The 16,807-nt window shown below is 45.8% G+C and overlaps 1 protein-coding gene across 1 annotated transcript in view; it reads right to left on the reverse strand.

Moving 5' to 3' along the window:
* The window catches only part of TYRO3 (TYRO3 protein tyrosine kinase), a 926,976-nt gene that overhangs the window by 318,917 nt on the left and 591,252 nt on the right, over window positions 1-16,807 (reverse strand). Inside the window, exon 11 of the mRNA XM_063440254.1 lies at window positions 13,514-13,614. Within this exon, the coding sequence (XP_063296324.1) occupies window positions 13,514-13,614 (101 nt within the window). The remainder of the gene's footprint in view (window positions 1-13,513; window positions 13,615-16,807) is intronic.

Here is a 16,807-nt window from a genome sequence, read left to right on the forward strand (position 1 = left end):
TCCACTGACGCTGAAAAAGCGTTCGATAGGGTGGACTGGGATCTGATGTTCAAAACACTCCGCTCCCTCGGCATCGGGCCAAATTATATGACCTGGGCGCAGACGCTCTACACTAATCCAACGGAGCGATCTGGATCAATGGCGCACTGACAGAACCGTTTCAGATCCACAACGGCACCAGGCAGGGTTGCCCACTCTCGCCCAAACTCTTTGCACTGACACTGGAACCCTTACTCAACAAGATTAGACACAACACAGACATCCGGGGACTGACAGTCGGAAACGTGCACCACAAAACTCTGGCATACGCGGATGCTGTTCATGGTCACGGACCCGGAGACATCCCTACGTGCGATCCAGACAGAATTCGACGAGTATGGCAACATCTCGAACCTCCGAATCAACTACACGAAATTGGAGATATTAAACTTAACTACCAGCCAAACTCTCAAACGCGTGATCCAGGACCAACACTCATATCGCTGGTGTGACCAACGCATGAAATATCTGGGGATATGGCTTACGCCCAACCCGGTAGATCTATACGCCTACAACTACCTCCCGATACGGAGAAAGGTGACGGAGGAATTGCAAAGATGGGGATCCTATTACATATCCTGGCTGGGCAGAGTGAATGCGGTGAAAATGACGCTACTGCCGAAACTACTCTTCATATTTCAAACAGTGCCGATAAAAGTCCCACAAACGTTCTTCTCGGCACTCAAGACGAAGGTCCGCACCTTTATTTGGAAGGGCAAATCCCCACGCATAGCGCACACCCAACTGATCTTACCCAAGCTCAGAGGGGGCCTAGCACTCCCAGACTTCGAAAAGTACTACCACGCGGCACACATCACCAGGGTCAACAGCTGGTCGATAGCCAGCGGCACCAAACAGTGCACACAACTAGAAGCTGACATAACCAGCTGTGACCTCAGAACCCTACCGTGGATCACTAAGGCAGCATATAGGAGCAAACGCATCACCAACCCATTCGTGGCGGCCACCATGCAGGTATGGCACGGGCAGGGCACAAAACAATACCCGACTACGGACCAAGGCCCGCTCCTGCCCCTGAAGGGAAACCCAGATTTTCCGGCCGGAGATTACGGCCCAACACTAGGCCCAGCAAGACACAATACGATACCCCGCATAAAAGACGTTCTCCACCAACCATTTGACATCCGGCCACTGGAAGAACTGTACCCAGACAGACCGCGCACATTTGCCCACGCCCTAGCAAAAACGCAAATTACTCAATATGCTAGATCCATCCCGCAAAAACCTTCCCTACTGAGGGACTTAACAGAATTTGAACTTCTCTGCACGCAAGACAGGGAACCACCTCGAGCCATCTCACAAATTTACACTATCTTAAAGGGACACTCCAGGCACCCAGACCACTTCTGCTCATTGGAGTGATCTGGGTGCCAACTCCCACTACCCTTAACCCTGCAACTGTAATTATTGCAGTTTTTCATAAACCAATATTTACATTGCAGGGTTAACTCCACCTCTAGTGGCTGTCTATTAGACAGCCACTAGAGGTCACTTCCTGGGTTCTAGCATAGGTTTCCTGTGCTAGAGCGTCGCTGGACGTCCTCACGCTGTGTGAGGACCTCCAGCGTCGCTCAAAACCCCATAGGAAAGCATTGAAATGATTTTTCAATGCTTTCCTATGGGGAGACGTAATGCGCATGCGCGGAATTTCCGCGCATGCGCATTAGGTCTCCTCGGCCGGTGAGCGGGATTAGTCTCGCCCACCGGCCGACGTAATCACTAGGAGGAGCGTTGCGGAGGCGGAGACAGCGGCAAGGGACATCGCCGCTGTCCCAGGTAAGTCACCCCTTCAGAAACCGGGGATTGGTGGGTGGGAGGGAGAGGGACCCTCCAGTGCCAGAAAAACGGATCATTTTTCTGGCACTGGAGTTTCCCTTTAATCACGAGCAGATACTTGCTAGCACCCTTTGCATCAGAACATAGGAGGAGGACCTTGAGGAAACTATGACAGACACGGACTGGGACAAAAGCATTACCCTGATACAAAAGACACCGAGCTCGGCACGCTCCCAAGAAAACTCGTACAAGATCCTTACCAGATGGTACCTGACACCAACGGCGCTACACGCCAGGAAACCAGAACTCCAAGACACATGCTGGTGATGCGGGGAGGAAGCTGGTACGTTTATACATATATGGTGGCATGCACCCGCATCAGACCATTCTGGGACAGAATTAGGACAATAATGCACAAGGTCACGGAGGAGCTCCTGCCACAGTCCCCAGCCGCCTTCCTCCTACACCACCATGGCGACACAAACGTACAAGAGGTAGGTTATTCCTCGACTCCTGAATGCAGCTAAGGTAACCATCCCCATCTTCTGGAAACAGACCAGCACACCGCCCATAATGAGGTGGATAGAGGAGGTGGAAGCCACAAGGTCATTCGAGGACCTCAGAGACCGTCATACCAAACGATGGTTCCACTGGACGAGACTAACCACGTCGGACTCCTTCCGGCAAAATGTAACCACACGTAACCGGTGGCAGGAGGAAGTGACCTAGAGAAACACAGAAGGCGAAAGGGCGACTACCACAGCCGACGGAGACGGCCATGACACCCACAGACACGACGACGTACACATGCCACACACATGACCACCTGCCAGGCCACAACTGCGCATGGGGATGGCTAGACATATAGCCCTCACGCGAACAGATGACAGATAACACACCACACAGGACCACACACTAGGCCCAACACCGTACCGTGCCCAACACCTGGACATGTAAGACACAGAATGATCACAAAAACAGGTGACCGACCTGGTGAAGGAGTCACGATGACATAGGAGCCGAAGGTGTCAGACAAACCACTCAGAGGCACCCACGCAGACACGAGGGACCACAAGCACATAGACCACACCAACGGACCACTCCACATCACCGGTCACCAATGAGGGTCGTATACGCGACGTCACATATGACAGGGGAGAAACTATATTCTGCTGCTCGAGCACAATGGAGTAGACAACTGGTGGGCGCACCACACGGTACAGAACCATGACGATAGACACTTAAGCTGGAGATGGCAGGAAGACATAGCCGACACAGTACTAAACGAAAACAACGCAACACACACCACACATGTGACACACACGCAATGGAGGAGATACTACAAATGACCCAACTCATGTGAACAACACCATAGAGCCACCACAAATTACAGCGACTACGGTGACTGACCCACCCCAAAAAGATACATTTATCCATGCAACGTAGCGAGGGACTACTATTTTTCCAGTTTTTGAGTGGCCCAGTGCCAGTCCTACTCCCTCACCCCTGGTTAACACATTAGGTGTACCAGATACAATTACTGTAGCGAGGGACTACGCCCGACACAAATATAGGTATAGGCAGACGCATACAGGGAAACACCTTAAGGGTCGCTACAGGCCTGCTCTCGTACCACCATGTCTCTTACTGGTGATACTTAACCACTACGCACCTCTCCATGATATATATACCAGCACAGTGATTATTTAAGAGCTGTTACACAATTGAGTCTTGCAATGGCCGTAAGGCACCAGCTAGATACAATATGTTGATTACACCCACGATGTTTATGATGTAAAAATTTGTAGTGATGCATAGCCGATGCATAGTTTATTTGCCCTAATCTACCTGCTTACTTTTTAATGACCTACCAGCACCTAGAGGGCATATGCCCGAAAATGTTCCTATGTTAAACGCTACACAACATTTGCCAGGTTCTAAGAACCTCTGTGCAGGCCACAACCTGTGAATCCGTTCATGCAAATATAACCAGGCCTCTGCGCAGGCACTGACCCGCTTTTCGAACACTACGTTTGCAATGTACTGTGTTAGGAATCCATAAACAAATTTAACAAATAAGAGTATATGACACAAAGCAACGAACTGTGAACAAAAATGTTACGCTAAACAGTCCTCTGCACAGGCAACTAAAGGTTTACACTGTTTTAAACCGATGCTTAAGCCCCTGCGTGGGCAATTACTCGCTTTGTTGTTTTACGAATCAGTTTGATACATGTATTTATATTGTGAAAACAATAAAAATATTCAAAACAAAGTTACTAACAACCTAATTGCAGCTAAATCAAAGGCCACTACTCCATACTAATTCTTCTTGACCTCTCTGCTGCCTTTGACACTGTTGATCATGTTCTCCTTCTTCACACTCTTTAATCACTCAGTCTGTGTGACACTGTCCTCTCATGGTTTTTCTCTTATCTCTCACAACACTCATTCAGTGTCTCCTTTTCTAATGATACATCCTCCCTTCGTCCGGTCTCATTTGCAGTCCCCCAAGAACCCCTTCTATTTTCTCTTTACACTGTCTCTCTTGATAAACTTATCACCTCATTTGGATTCCACCACCTCCTGTATGCCGATGACACCCAGATATATATCTCCCCCCCCCCCCGGACCTCCCCCCATGCTGTCCTGCAACATGTCACTGCTTGCCTCTCTTCCATCTCTGACTGGATGTCCTTCCGCTTTCTGAACTGAACTTCTTGTTTTTCCTCCTTCTAATACTGATCCTCCTCTTTGCTCTCCCTTCAAGTTAGTGGTACCCACATCAGTCCATCCTTGCAAGCATGCTGTCTTGGCATTATACTTGATTCTGGCCTCACCTTTGAGTCTCACATCCAGTCTTTTACCAAATCCTGTAGATTCCACATAAAAAACATAGCCCACATTCGCCCCTTTCTTACACAAGATATTACTAAGGACCTTGTCCATGCTCTAGTAATCTCTTGCATAGATTATTGTAACCCTCTCCTAATTGGTCTTCCAAAAAGCTGTATTGCCTTTTACAGTCTGTAATGAATGCTGCCGCCAATAAAATGTCTCTCCAGTTGGTCCTCTCACACCTCACCCCTCTGTCATTCCTTACATTGGCTTCCTGTATCATATAGGAGTCAATTCAAAGTACTAATCCATACCTATAAAGCATTGAACAATTTTAGCCCCTCCTACATCTCTTCACTGATTCATAGGTATGCTCCTTCTCGATCTCTACACTCTGCTCATGACCTTCTCCTGCCCGCTGCTCGCACACATACAGCCATCTCGCTTGCAGGACTTCTCACGGGCAGCTCCCTTCCTATGGAATAGCCTGCTTACCACCATCAGACTCTCCCCCAGTCTTCAATCTTTTAAGAAGTGCCTTAAAACCTATTTCTTTAGGAAAGTTTATGGCATCCCAGAGTAACCTCTACCTCATATACTATCTTGCTATCTCCTAAAGGACAGCACTCTGCACTCTGCATATCCCTGCTCCCTTTTTCCTCAAAGCTTCTGGAAAGGCTTGTCTTTACCCGTGTGTCTCATTTCCTCAATTCCAACTCTCTCCTTGACCCCCTTCAATCTGGCTTCCGCCCTCTCCACTCTACAGAGACTGCCCTTATCAAAGTCACTAACGACCTAATCGCAGCTAAATCCAAAGGCCACTACTCCATACTAATTCTTCTTGACCTCTCAGCGGCCTTTGACACCGTTGATCATGCTCTCCTTCTTCAAACTCTTCAATCGCTTGGTCTCTGTGACTCTGTCCTCTCGTGGTTTTCCTCTTATCTCTCCCAACGCTCATTCAGTGTCTCCTTTTCTAATGATACCTCCTCCCCTCGCCCTGTCTCGGTTGGAGTTCCCCAAGGCTCCGTCCTTGGTCCACTTCTATTTTCTCTTTATACTGCCTCTCTTGGCAAACTTATTACCTCTTTTGGATTCCACTACCACCTGTACGCTGATGACACCCAGCTATATCTCTCCTCCCCGGACCTCTCCCCTGCCATCCTGCAACGTGTCACTGCTTGCCTTTCTTCCATCTCTGACTGGATGTCCTCCCGCTTTCTGAAACTCAATCTCTCAAAAACTGAGCTCCTTGTCTTTTCTCCTCCTAATACTGATCCTCCTCTTTCACTCTCCCTTCAAGTTTGTGGTACCAACATCAGTCCATCCCTGCAAGCGCGCTGTCTTGGCGTCATACTTGACTCTGGTCTCACCTTTGAGCCTCACATCCAGCATGTTGCCAAATCCTGTAGATTCCATCTTAAAAACATAGCCCGCATCCGCCCCTTTCTTGCACCAGATACTACCAAGGAGCTTGTCCATGCTCTGGTAATCTCCCGCATGGATTACTGTAACCCTCTCCTGATTGGTCTTCCCAAAAGCCGTACTGCACCCCTACAGTCCGTAATGAACGCTGCTGCTAGACTGATTTTCCTCTCTAGTCATTTCTCTCACACCTCACCCCTCTGCCAGTCCTTACATTGGCTTCCTGTATGCTATAGGAGTCAATTCAAGGTACTAACTCACACCTATAAAGCACTGAACAACTCTAGCCCCTCTTATATCTCCTCACAGATCCATAGGTATGTCCCTTCTCGGTCTCTCCGTTCGGCCCGTGACCACCTCCTGTCCGTTGTCCGCACTCGTACGGCCAACTCGCGCTTGCAGGACTTCTTGAGGGCGGCTCCCTTCCTATGGAATAGCCTGCCTACCGCCATCAGACTCTCCCCTAGTCTTGCATCTTTTAAGAAGTGCCTTAAAACTCATCTCTTTAGGAAAGCATATGGCCTCCAAGACTAACCCTTACCTCACATACCTGTCTCTTGCCCTCTCCTAAAGGGCAGTCCACCTTATTTGATTGCAAATTCCTGTCCCAATGTGTTTTACACCCACCTCCTATAGAATGTAAGCTCGATCGAGCAGGGTCCTCTTCAACCTATTGTTCCTGTAAGTTTATTTGTAATTGTCCTATCTATAGTTAAATCCCTTCTCATAATATTGTAAAGCGCTACGGAATCTGTTGGCGCTATATAAATTGCAATAATAATAATAATAATAATAAAATACCAAATGGTTACTCTGGCTCATAGGTAGCGATTGTTTGTCTAGTTCGTGTGTACCTTTTCACCCAATAGCGCTCTCCTGCCTTGTCGGGAAAGAAGCAGGCAGCAGTACAAAGTTACCGGTATTGGCAAGTTAGAGTGTCTGGCTTGGAGTTCCAGACACACGATGACCAAATACCACTGCTTGCGTTCGGGAGACAAGATGGTTGCCGTTTTCCATTCCACGTGTCTTTCAGGTATGTGAACGGTGTCCGCCCAGAGAGAGCACTTAACTTTGTGGTTACTTTGAAGATATTGAGCCAGGGCGGTGGTCTGCATTTGGTAGATCAAACCACTTAATAAATATCAAATAACAGGGGAGAGGGAATCACAGGGTTGTTTGTCACAATCCCATTTTAGGTTCTCCAAACAGGTATAGACCTGGGGTAGAGATGGATGTGTGGACCCACGTGGACAGGAACAGCTAAAGATGTGGCTTGCAACAGTGGATCAAGATGACAACCCGCCCCACCCCGCCCACCCCCCACCCCCCACACGCCTGGTTCAGGGGAGAAAAGTGATCTCAGCTTTATCAAATGTAATTCAATACTGGTGTATTCCCCTCTTTAAATCTATGCAGCTTGTATGCAGGGAAGCCTTTAGTGCATTTTACTTTAGTATCATTTCAGGCCCATATCCGGAGCTGATCAACCCAACAGCTTGGCCCCACTCTCCCGGAAATATAAATTTTTAAGCAGGGCTGGTGCAAGGATTTTTGACTGCACAGGCAAAGATGCATTTTGCCACCCTCCTCCCCGCCCACCAAAAAATATATCTTCCCCTGTGTGTCTTGTACCCCCTTTAGTGTTTTATATCCCATTTTTAATGTCATGCCCCCCTTTTCTCCTTTGCTGTATTTTATTCTTCGTGTGTCTCTTACAACTCCCCTTTTGTATCTTTAACTTCCCCAGCCCCTTTGTCTGTCTCTTTCTTCTCCCCAGCCCTTTTGTAGGTATTTTGTCCCCCTGCCCCTTTCTGTGTCTCTTTCTCCCCCAGCTCCTTTTTGTGGCTCTTTCTCCCCAACATATATGTGTGTCTTTTAACCCCTGCACCTTTGTGCATCTCTTTCTCCCCCTAGTCCCTATGTGAATCTTTCTCCCCCACAGCCCCTCTGTGCATCTTCCCCCATCCCCTCAACTCTCTGTGCATATCTTCCTCCCCCAGCCCCTCTGTGTGTATTTGTCCCCCTCAACCCTGTGTATGTCTATTTGTGCACCCAGCACTCCTGTACCTTTTAATACCCCCCTGTACCTTTCATTCCCCTCTTCCCCTCGTGTACCTTTTATTGTCCCCTCCCCTTCGGTACCTTTTATAATCCCCCCTCCTGTACCTTTTATTGTCTCCCCTCCTGAACTTTTTATATTCCCCCCCTCCCTTCCGGTCCATTTTATTGTTCCCCCTTCCCCTCCTGTACCTTTTATTGTCCCCCTACCCCTGTGGCGTATTTAGGTTTTGTGCTGCCCTAGGCAAAATAGTGCTCGGGCACCTCCCCTAAGTTAAAGTTTCCCCACCCCTTCCTGTCAAGGCCGCACTTTGACCGACAGACGCACACTCACTGACAGACGCACAGACTCACTGGTAGATGCATACAGTCATTGACAGACACACACTCTCATATACACTGACAAACAATGACATACACACACTCACTGATAGACAGACATACACTTACTCGTACACACACTGACTGTCAGACGCATGCACTGACCGACACACACATTCACTGACACACATTTACTGACACACACACTCACATTCACTAACACACATTCGCTAACACACACAATTCCCCACACTCAATTAATATTATTTTTTATTATTTTTAATTTAAATCCACCCAGCCTCTCTACGTTTGGGATAGCCGGGTGGATCTCTCACCCGGGGTCCAGTGGGGCTGCTGGGCAGGTAGGCGGACGGACGTGCAGGCAAGCACTGCTGTGAAGTCATATTCCGGCTCCTGGCATTACTGCGGGTCGCACGAGGGAGCTGAGCAGAGAGCTCAGGGGAAAGTGCTCCCTCGCCGCCCGCCCGAGAACCAACTGCCTGCTGCCCTGGGGGAGCCCAAAGGTGGCCAGGAGGCCACCTCTTGGCCTCCCATAAAACAAGGCAAACAGGGTATTTGCCTGGGCATTTGGGGGCAGAGTTTTTTTGCTGCCCCCTGGAAATTGCAGCCCAAGGCAAATGCCTTGTTTGCCTCGCGGTACACACATACCTGCCCTACCCTCCTGTACCTTTTATGGTCTCCCCTCCCCTTATGTACCTTTCATTGTCCCTCCCCCCTACTGTATCTTTTATAACCCCCGTCCTGTGGCTTTAATTGTCTCCCCTCTTGCATTTGTCATAGTCACCCCTCCCTTCCTGTCCCTTTTATTGTCCCCCCTTACCTTTTTTGTCCTTCCTCTCCCCTCCTGTACCTTTTATTGTCCCCCCTACCCTCCTGTATATTTTATTGTCCCCCCTCCCCTCTTGTACCTTTTATTGTTGTCCCCTGTATATTTTATTGCTCCCCCTCCCCTCCTGTGCCTATCCCCCCGTACCTTTTATTTTGCCCCCACACCTCCATCCTTGTGGCTGAGCTGGTGAACTGCGGCGGAGTATCTGGTTTCCTGTCCTGGTCTGACAGAAAGCAGTCTGTTGCATTTCCTGTCAGACCGGGTAAGTAGCATTCCGCCCTGTCGGCCATTCTACACTCAGTGACCGGCAGGAGGGTGGTGGTAGCGCCCAGGGCTGCCATCAGAAATTTTGGGGGCCCTGACACAGCTCAAGGTCTGGGCCCTTCGGTGCCTGCACCCGAGTCCACCCAAAGTGCTGCCCCACCCTGAGTCTGCCCACATGCATGCAGTGTCTGTACTGATTCTGGTGTGTGTATAGTGGATGTAGAATGTGTGTAGTGGATGCAGAGTTCGTGTGTAAAGTGGATGCGGTGTGTGTTTAACAGATGCAGTACGTGTAATGGATGCAGATTGTACATTTGTGTAATGTATGAGGTGTATATTAGATGCAGAGTGTGTGTTTGTGTAGTGGATGTAGTGTTTGTGTGTATTAAATGTGATGTGTATAGTGAATGCAGAGTGTGTGTTTGTGTAGTGGAAGTAGTGCGTGTGCAGTGAATGCAGAGTGTGTGTAGTGGATGTAGTGTTTAGTGAATACAGTGTGTGAGTGTAGTGTGTGCTTATAGTGAATGCAGAGCGTGTCTTTGTGTAGTCGATGTAGTGTGTGTATAGTGACTACATATTGTGTGTTTGTGTAAGTATTTAATGTGTGTATAGTGACTGCAGACTGTTTGTGTAGTGGATGTAGTGTGTGTAGTGACTGCAGAGAGAGTGTGTGTGTGTGTTTGTGTAGTGACTGCAGAGTGTGTGTAAGGAAGTAGTGGGTGCAGTGACTGCAGAGTGTGTGTTTGTGTAAGGATGTAGTGTGTGTAGTGACTGCAGAGTGTATGTTTGTGTAGTGGATATAGTGTGTGTAGTGACTGCTGAGTGCGTGTTTGTTTGTGTAGTGACTGCAGAGTGTGTGTTTGTGTAAGAATGTAATGTGTGTAGTGACTGCAGGGTGTGTGTGTGTGTGTTTGTGTAGTGACTGCAGAGTGTGTGTTTGTGTAAGGATGTAGTGTGTAAATGTTAGTGAATAGTGTGTGTATGTTAGTGTATAGTTTGTGTACATATTAGTGTATAGTGTGTGTAAATGTTAGTATATAGTGTGTGTAAAGGTTAGTGAATAGTGTGTGTAAATGTTAGTGAATAGTGTGTGTGTAAATGTATGGGGCTGCATAATGTGGGGGGAAAAGCCAACAGTATTTTTTTTCTTACATTAATTGTTTTGTTTTATTTCCCCCTCCCTGCATCTCACCTGTGACCATGGAGAGGGGAGATCACATTGACTGGAGCTGGAGGTCCTGAGGCATGGTGCAGTCCCCACTACCTGTATTTTGCAGGGAGCCCAGCACACTTGAAATATACTGCCCCGATGCTCTGCTCTGTCAAAGTCTTGCAAGCCGTGGGGAGCGTTGCCATGGTAACCCGTGGCTACGCTCTGACGCTCGCGTCGCTCGCGAGACTTCGACAGAGCAGAGCATCTGGGCAGTATATTTTAAGTGTGCTGGGCCCCCTGCAAAATACATATAGCGTTAAGCTCTATATGTGTGTGCATATAACTAATGTGGGGCCAGGGACGCCCTGAGCAATCCAGGCCCCCCAGGACCGCCGTGCCCATGACAACCGCCATGGTTGTCATGCCCTGATGGCGGCCCTGGTAGCGCTGGCCCTGTTTGTAAGGAACGTTGTGGACTACAATTAAACGTTGAAAATTCCAATTGCTATTTTAAAATGTGGGGCCATTCACATTCCATGGGACAGAATTTAACTTAAAGTTCGATATGAGAGCAGCAGATATAATTTAAAAGACAAGCATGTGTAATTACCATTACTCTTGGAGGGAACCAGTTAACACAAACAAGTGGGAGAAGTCATATGTACTGCTCTATATAGCACAGGCTTACAAATTGCACTCAAAAATAGAGATGCAAGCAATGTATTAAATGTTTCAGATTATGCATCGCGCATGTCGTTTGACCTTATGAGATTAAATATACCTGTTACTTGTTGGAGATACACCTTACAGTTAAAGAGTGTAAGTGCTGTAGCAACTCCACATACCCTGGAACAAGGTTATGTGCGCCGAGTAATATGATCATAATAAACTGGCTGCTCAATTTATGAGTAAGGGATGCCTAATGGTGTTTATATCTCTCAATTTCCTTGGTTCTTTGCATGTTTCAATATGTTTGGAGTCACATTTAAGTTATTTTTCACTATATTTTATAAATATATATATATATATATTTTAAATGAAAAAGAGATGCACTCTGCGGTCTTTAGAAGAAATCACTGGTATTTAATATCCAACAAAGTTACATAAATCCGATCAACGTTTCGACCCCTTTTCAGGTCTTCCTCAATTTGTGGTTGGAAACATGGTACTAGTATGTATCAATTAGTGGTGATGATAAGTTGGTTGTGGTGTGCCGAAACCAATTTACGGGTAGGCCTGTAAATAAAAGAGGGCCCACCAAGGAGAAAAATTGAATAAATAAATAAAATAAAGGGTGAGGTTGCTGTGATGACCTGAAACAGAATGGCCCAGGTAAAAGGGGGGTAGGGTTTTTATAGGACAAACTCCTCCTACAAATATAGGCTTTTGGCCTCAGACTTGTGGTCAGAAACATAATAGTAGTATGCATCAATTAGTGGTGGTGATAAGTCGGTTGGGGTGTGCCAAAACCAACGTACAGGTAGGCCTGTAAATAAAAGAGGGCAAAAATGTATAACAAGAACACACACTTCATGCTAAAATTACAAAGCTAAACTTAAAAGCTAACTAAGTACTTCCAAAAACATAACATACAGGGATACAATTTCTAAAAGGTGGGGTAATAGCTACTTCATCCAAGGAGATATCTGACTGCCATTTTGGGGTCAAGAAGGAATTTCCTAGTTTTTGCCTTCTTCTGGATCAACAGCAAAAACATATGTGAGGAAGGCTGAACTTGATGGACACAAGTCTCTTTTCAGCTATGTAACTATGTAAGTATATAAGTACTTTATCAGGTTGAGGGATGCATGTGTTATAGATTGAGGATTTCCATCTCCCCAGTATCTTGATGCACTGAGGTGTCAAAACTAGAGTCTGCAGATGCTGCCCATATCCTGAATGAAAAGGAAAAGGATTCTGGGTTGTAGTCCAGTCTCAAGAGTAGAGTTGTTATACGAAATATAAATTTGGAGCTATTAAGTGGGTATCCTTGAAGTAAGACCAGAGGTGAATTAGTCAGGTATGCTAGTATTAACTGGGCATCAGTTATTGTTAGTGGGAAATAGCAGGATTGTGGATGGATGGTTGGATTGGTTAGTTTGTTTGAAGGGTAAGAAAATACTTATGACTTAATTTAGCCTCTGTCTGACGTCCTACTTTGAATTGGCCTCAAAAATCCGTAGAGAGCTATGTATATAGCTGTTGTATCACATTGTTGTTATGACTCTTGAATAGGTTAGCATCCAGCGGTTGGAGAGGGCTCTGAATATAGGGCTGTCTATTTGCGGTATGGGGTATTATCCCATCAAAGCAGTTTATTGCTATATTTGAGTATGCTTTGATGGGATAAGATGTGAGACAGGGGTGTGCTAGGGATAGGTGGTAAACAAATACAATCCTGACAAATTGACATGCATGAAATTCTTATTCTACTATTGTAACATTGAAAGGGATATCAACAGGAATAGCTGAATAAAAACTGGCAAAAGATGCTGATGATACATATTTTTTATGTTGAGATAAACCTGTATTTCAACCATCAACGTGTTTGTTTTTTCTTTTATATGTTTGAAATTGGAAAAATATAGTTTTACATTTGGATATATTAAATCTCACACTTGCAAATAAAAAAAAGCTCTCAGTTTAGAGAAAAACATATCTTTTAACTGGTGTTTTTTACCCAATTACAAAAAGAAATCTGCAGATCCAGACAGTATCTTACAGTCTATTTACAATCTAGCTGATATGCGCATGTTCTTGTTACTTACATGTTGCTTCCATTAACTCTGTGCCTCTTCTGTTAAAAGACCGAGCAGCTGTGAACTGGATAACTGGTCCTCCTCTACCCAAAACAGAGCCAAACATGTTTCTAAGTGACAAAAATATATATAATAAAAAACACATTCTAACAGGTACCAGACTCAAAGTGTTTTAAAGGTGAACTGTAACTTCTTTGTAATTTACACCTTTGAATAAAACATTCTAAATCACCTAAAACATATTAATCTTTATTTCATGAGAGGCACCATTTTCCTTTAAATCATTATTAAAGGGTTACTCCAAAATCCATGACCACTTCTGCTTTTAGAAGTGGTCATGGTGGTAGGAGAATGGATGTGCAGCAGTGTTTCAGCTTTAAACACTGCACATACAGTGTAATTTGCACTTGTGTGCCGGGAGCTATTTGAACCCCCCGCACACATGACATTGGCAGCCAAGAACTCTGTTCCATGCTAATGTAAATTCTGTGCATATTTTATATCTGTTGACAGCCCGCACAGAACGATGGCAATAGACGTAATTTGATTATTCCCTTGCTTTCTGTGTGAGGAGTCTTATGTGTCCCCTTGCTCTTGCCTCCTGGTCACATTGTTCAAATATTTTTGCAGACTCCCTCCCCACACCCTTCTTGCCAGCTCAGAGTGCGTGCATGTGCCCTGTGCCAGGTTAATGGTCCAATCCAAGGCTTCTCTATGAGCCAAGATGGAGGTGCCCGGTTGTTAATATTATTATTATATTATTTATATAGCACCAGCAAATTCCGTAGCACTGTACAATGGGTGGACTAACAGACACAATATTGTAGCCAGACAAATGAAAACACAGGAATGGAGGGGTTGAGTGCCCTGCTCACTCAATGAGCTTAGATGCTAGAGGGAGTGGGGTATAGTGACACAAAGGTTATAAGTAGGGGTAATGAAATAGGTTGCTAAAAAAGTAATCACTGAGAACGTAACAGGGTATTTTTGACAGTTGCAGAAGATGAGTCATGGAGGGGGATAAAAACCCGCTAACAGTTTAAATGATACTGAAGAAGTGTGTTTTCAAAGGAGTGGAGACTGGGCAAAAGTCTAACAGAGAAGGGAAGGGAGTTCCACAGAAACAGTGCAGCCCTGGAGAAGTCTTGGAGACGAGCATCAGATGTGGGAGTACGGTGAGAGGATAGGCATAGGTCTTCGCCAGAGCACAGGGGCCTCAGATGTGGGAGTACGGTGAGAGGATAGGCATAGGTCTTCGCCAGAGCACAGGGGCCTCTTTATGACACACACTACCTGATACTGCAACATTCAAATATCCTGCTTCAACTGAATTTGGTGAGATCCTAACAATCTTTTTTGCATATTTTCTTTATTTTCTTTTTGAGTAGTCAGAAGATCTTACATATAGAGACTTGTTTTGCTGATTTTTTTCCACATTTTTATTTCCTGCTGTATTTAATTATTTTTTGTCTTTTTAGAGACTCTGCTACCATTTTAGGCAGGACTAACTATTTTCCTTATATTTAGTACGGAGTATGGTAGGATGTATCACAAGCATATTTTGCTTAACTTCGATCCATAATAAGGAGAATAAGAAGAAGCTGTCGATGATCAACAGTTTAAAAGGCATCAGAAAGATCAAGGAGAATTAGGATAGAGTAATGGCCATGAGATTTAGCAGCGATTAGATAGTTGGGTACTTTGGTCACAGCTGTTTCAACAGAGTGACGAGCGTGGAATCCAGACTGAATCGGGTCAAGCAGAGAGTTGGATTTGAGGAAGTCGGTCAATCTTGCATACACAACTCTCTCAAGGATCTTGAATGCAAAAGGCAGTAGCGATATAGGGCGGTAGTTGGATGGGGAGTTGGGGTCAAGGTTGGGCTTTTTCAGAATCGGCATTATGGTTACATGCTTTAAGGGTAAAGGAAATGTGCCGGAGGAAAGGGAGATATTGAAAATATTAGTGAGATGAAGAGCAAGAGAGGGAGACAGAGTGTGGATGAGATACGAGGAAATAGGATAAGTGTCACAGGAGTTGTACCCCAACACACAGGGAAGAGGAAAACCACAAAAAGCGGATTAGAAAGACATATTACCGAGCTTTAGAATAGCAAAACTTAACATATTAATACAACAAGAAACAGAGTCAAGACAAAGCCGGGTCAGGATACCAGAAAATAACAAGTCAAATACATAGCCGGGGTCAGGATACCAGAAATCATGAATCAAAAATGAAGCCGGGGTCAGGATTCCAGAAATCAGGAGTCAAATATGAAGCCGGGATCAGGATACCAGAAATCAGGAGTCAAATACGAAGGCAAGATCAAGCACAGGAAATCACAAGGGAATCACTAGGAGCACTAAATGGGGATCTAACAGAAATCATGATAGGGCAATGAGTGGAGGCTAAAACAAGCCTTAAATAGGCTCAAAAGAGTTCAAAACAGCATTGGATCGCTAAGACAACATGGTCCATTTAAGGTAATGATGTCATGACTTCATATATTATTTCTAGAGGCTGCAGTTCATCCCGCAAACCAGCAGTGGGAGACGTTTACGGGACTGTCCGGGTGGCGGTCCGATGTCCGGAACCCAGACACAGTGTCCAGGTGGCGGAGCAGGACCGGGACCCAGTATGCCTGATGTTCAGAGTAGGAGTCACAGTGTGGAGGTGGATTAGCAGGGTCTGGTGCAGGGTAACCGCACGCCCCCTGGTGTTGAGCACCAGCGTTTGTGCAGCCACATACCAAGACCCTGAATCAGCTTCAGCGGATACCAGGAACTAGGAGCATGGAAATTAGCAGACCTCCCAGGGGCTTAATAGGGAGGCTCTGCAGCAAGATTGTATCCAGTACTAGAAACAAGGCAAGACTAGAGATAGGCACCAAACATGAAAACAAGACAGAACTAATAGAACCCAGAACCAGAGAAGGATAGTAAGCTAAACCCAGAACATATACACAAGACATGAGGAAAACATGAACATAACATGGGCATGACTGGACAAGACTGTACATGGACTGGGTATACAAACTAAAACAAGACAAGATAACAAAGGCAAAACAAGAGGAGAAATAACTAAGTACTACATATGGAAATCATGGAGATTTAGTCACACTATATGATCATACATTGCATAAGCCTGCCAACAACACCAATGTACCCCATATCTGGCAGGTCCTAACCTGCCTAATGTATGCTAAAATAACTACAGATTCAGAACACATATATAGCACTTACCTGCAAGAAAGGGCAGAAGCTTTGCGCAGCTGCCTGCAGGAACTCTGACACATAATGAAAG

Source organism: Pelobates fuscus, chromosome 13 (genome assembly GCF_036172605.1).
Source record: "Pelobates fuscus isolate aPelFus1 chromosome 13, aPelFus1.pri, whole genome shotgun sequence".
Lineage (NCBI taxonomy): Eukaryota > Metazoa > Chordata > Amphibia > Anura > Pelobatidae > Pelobates > Pelobates fuscus.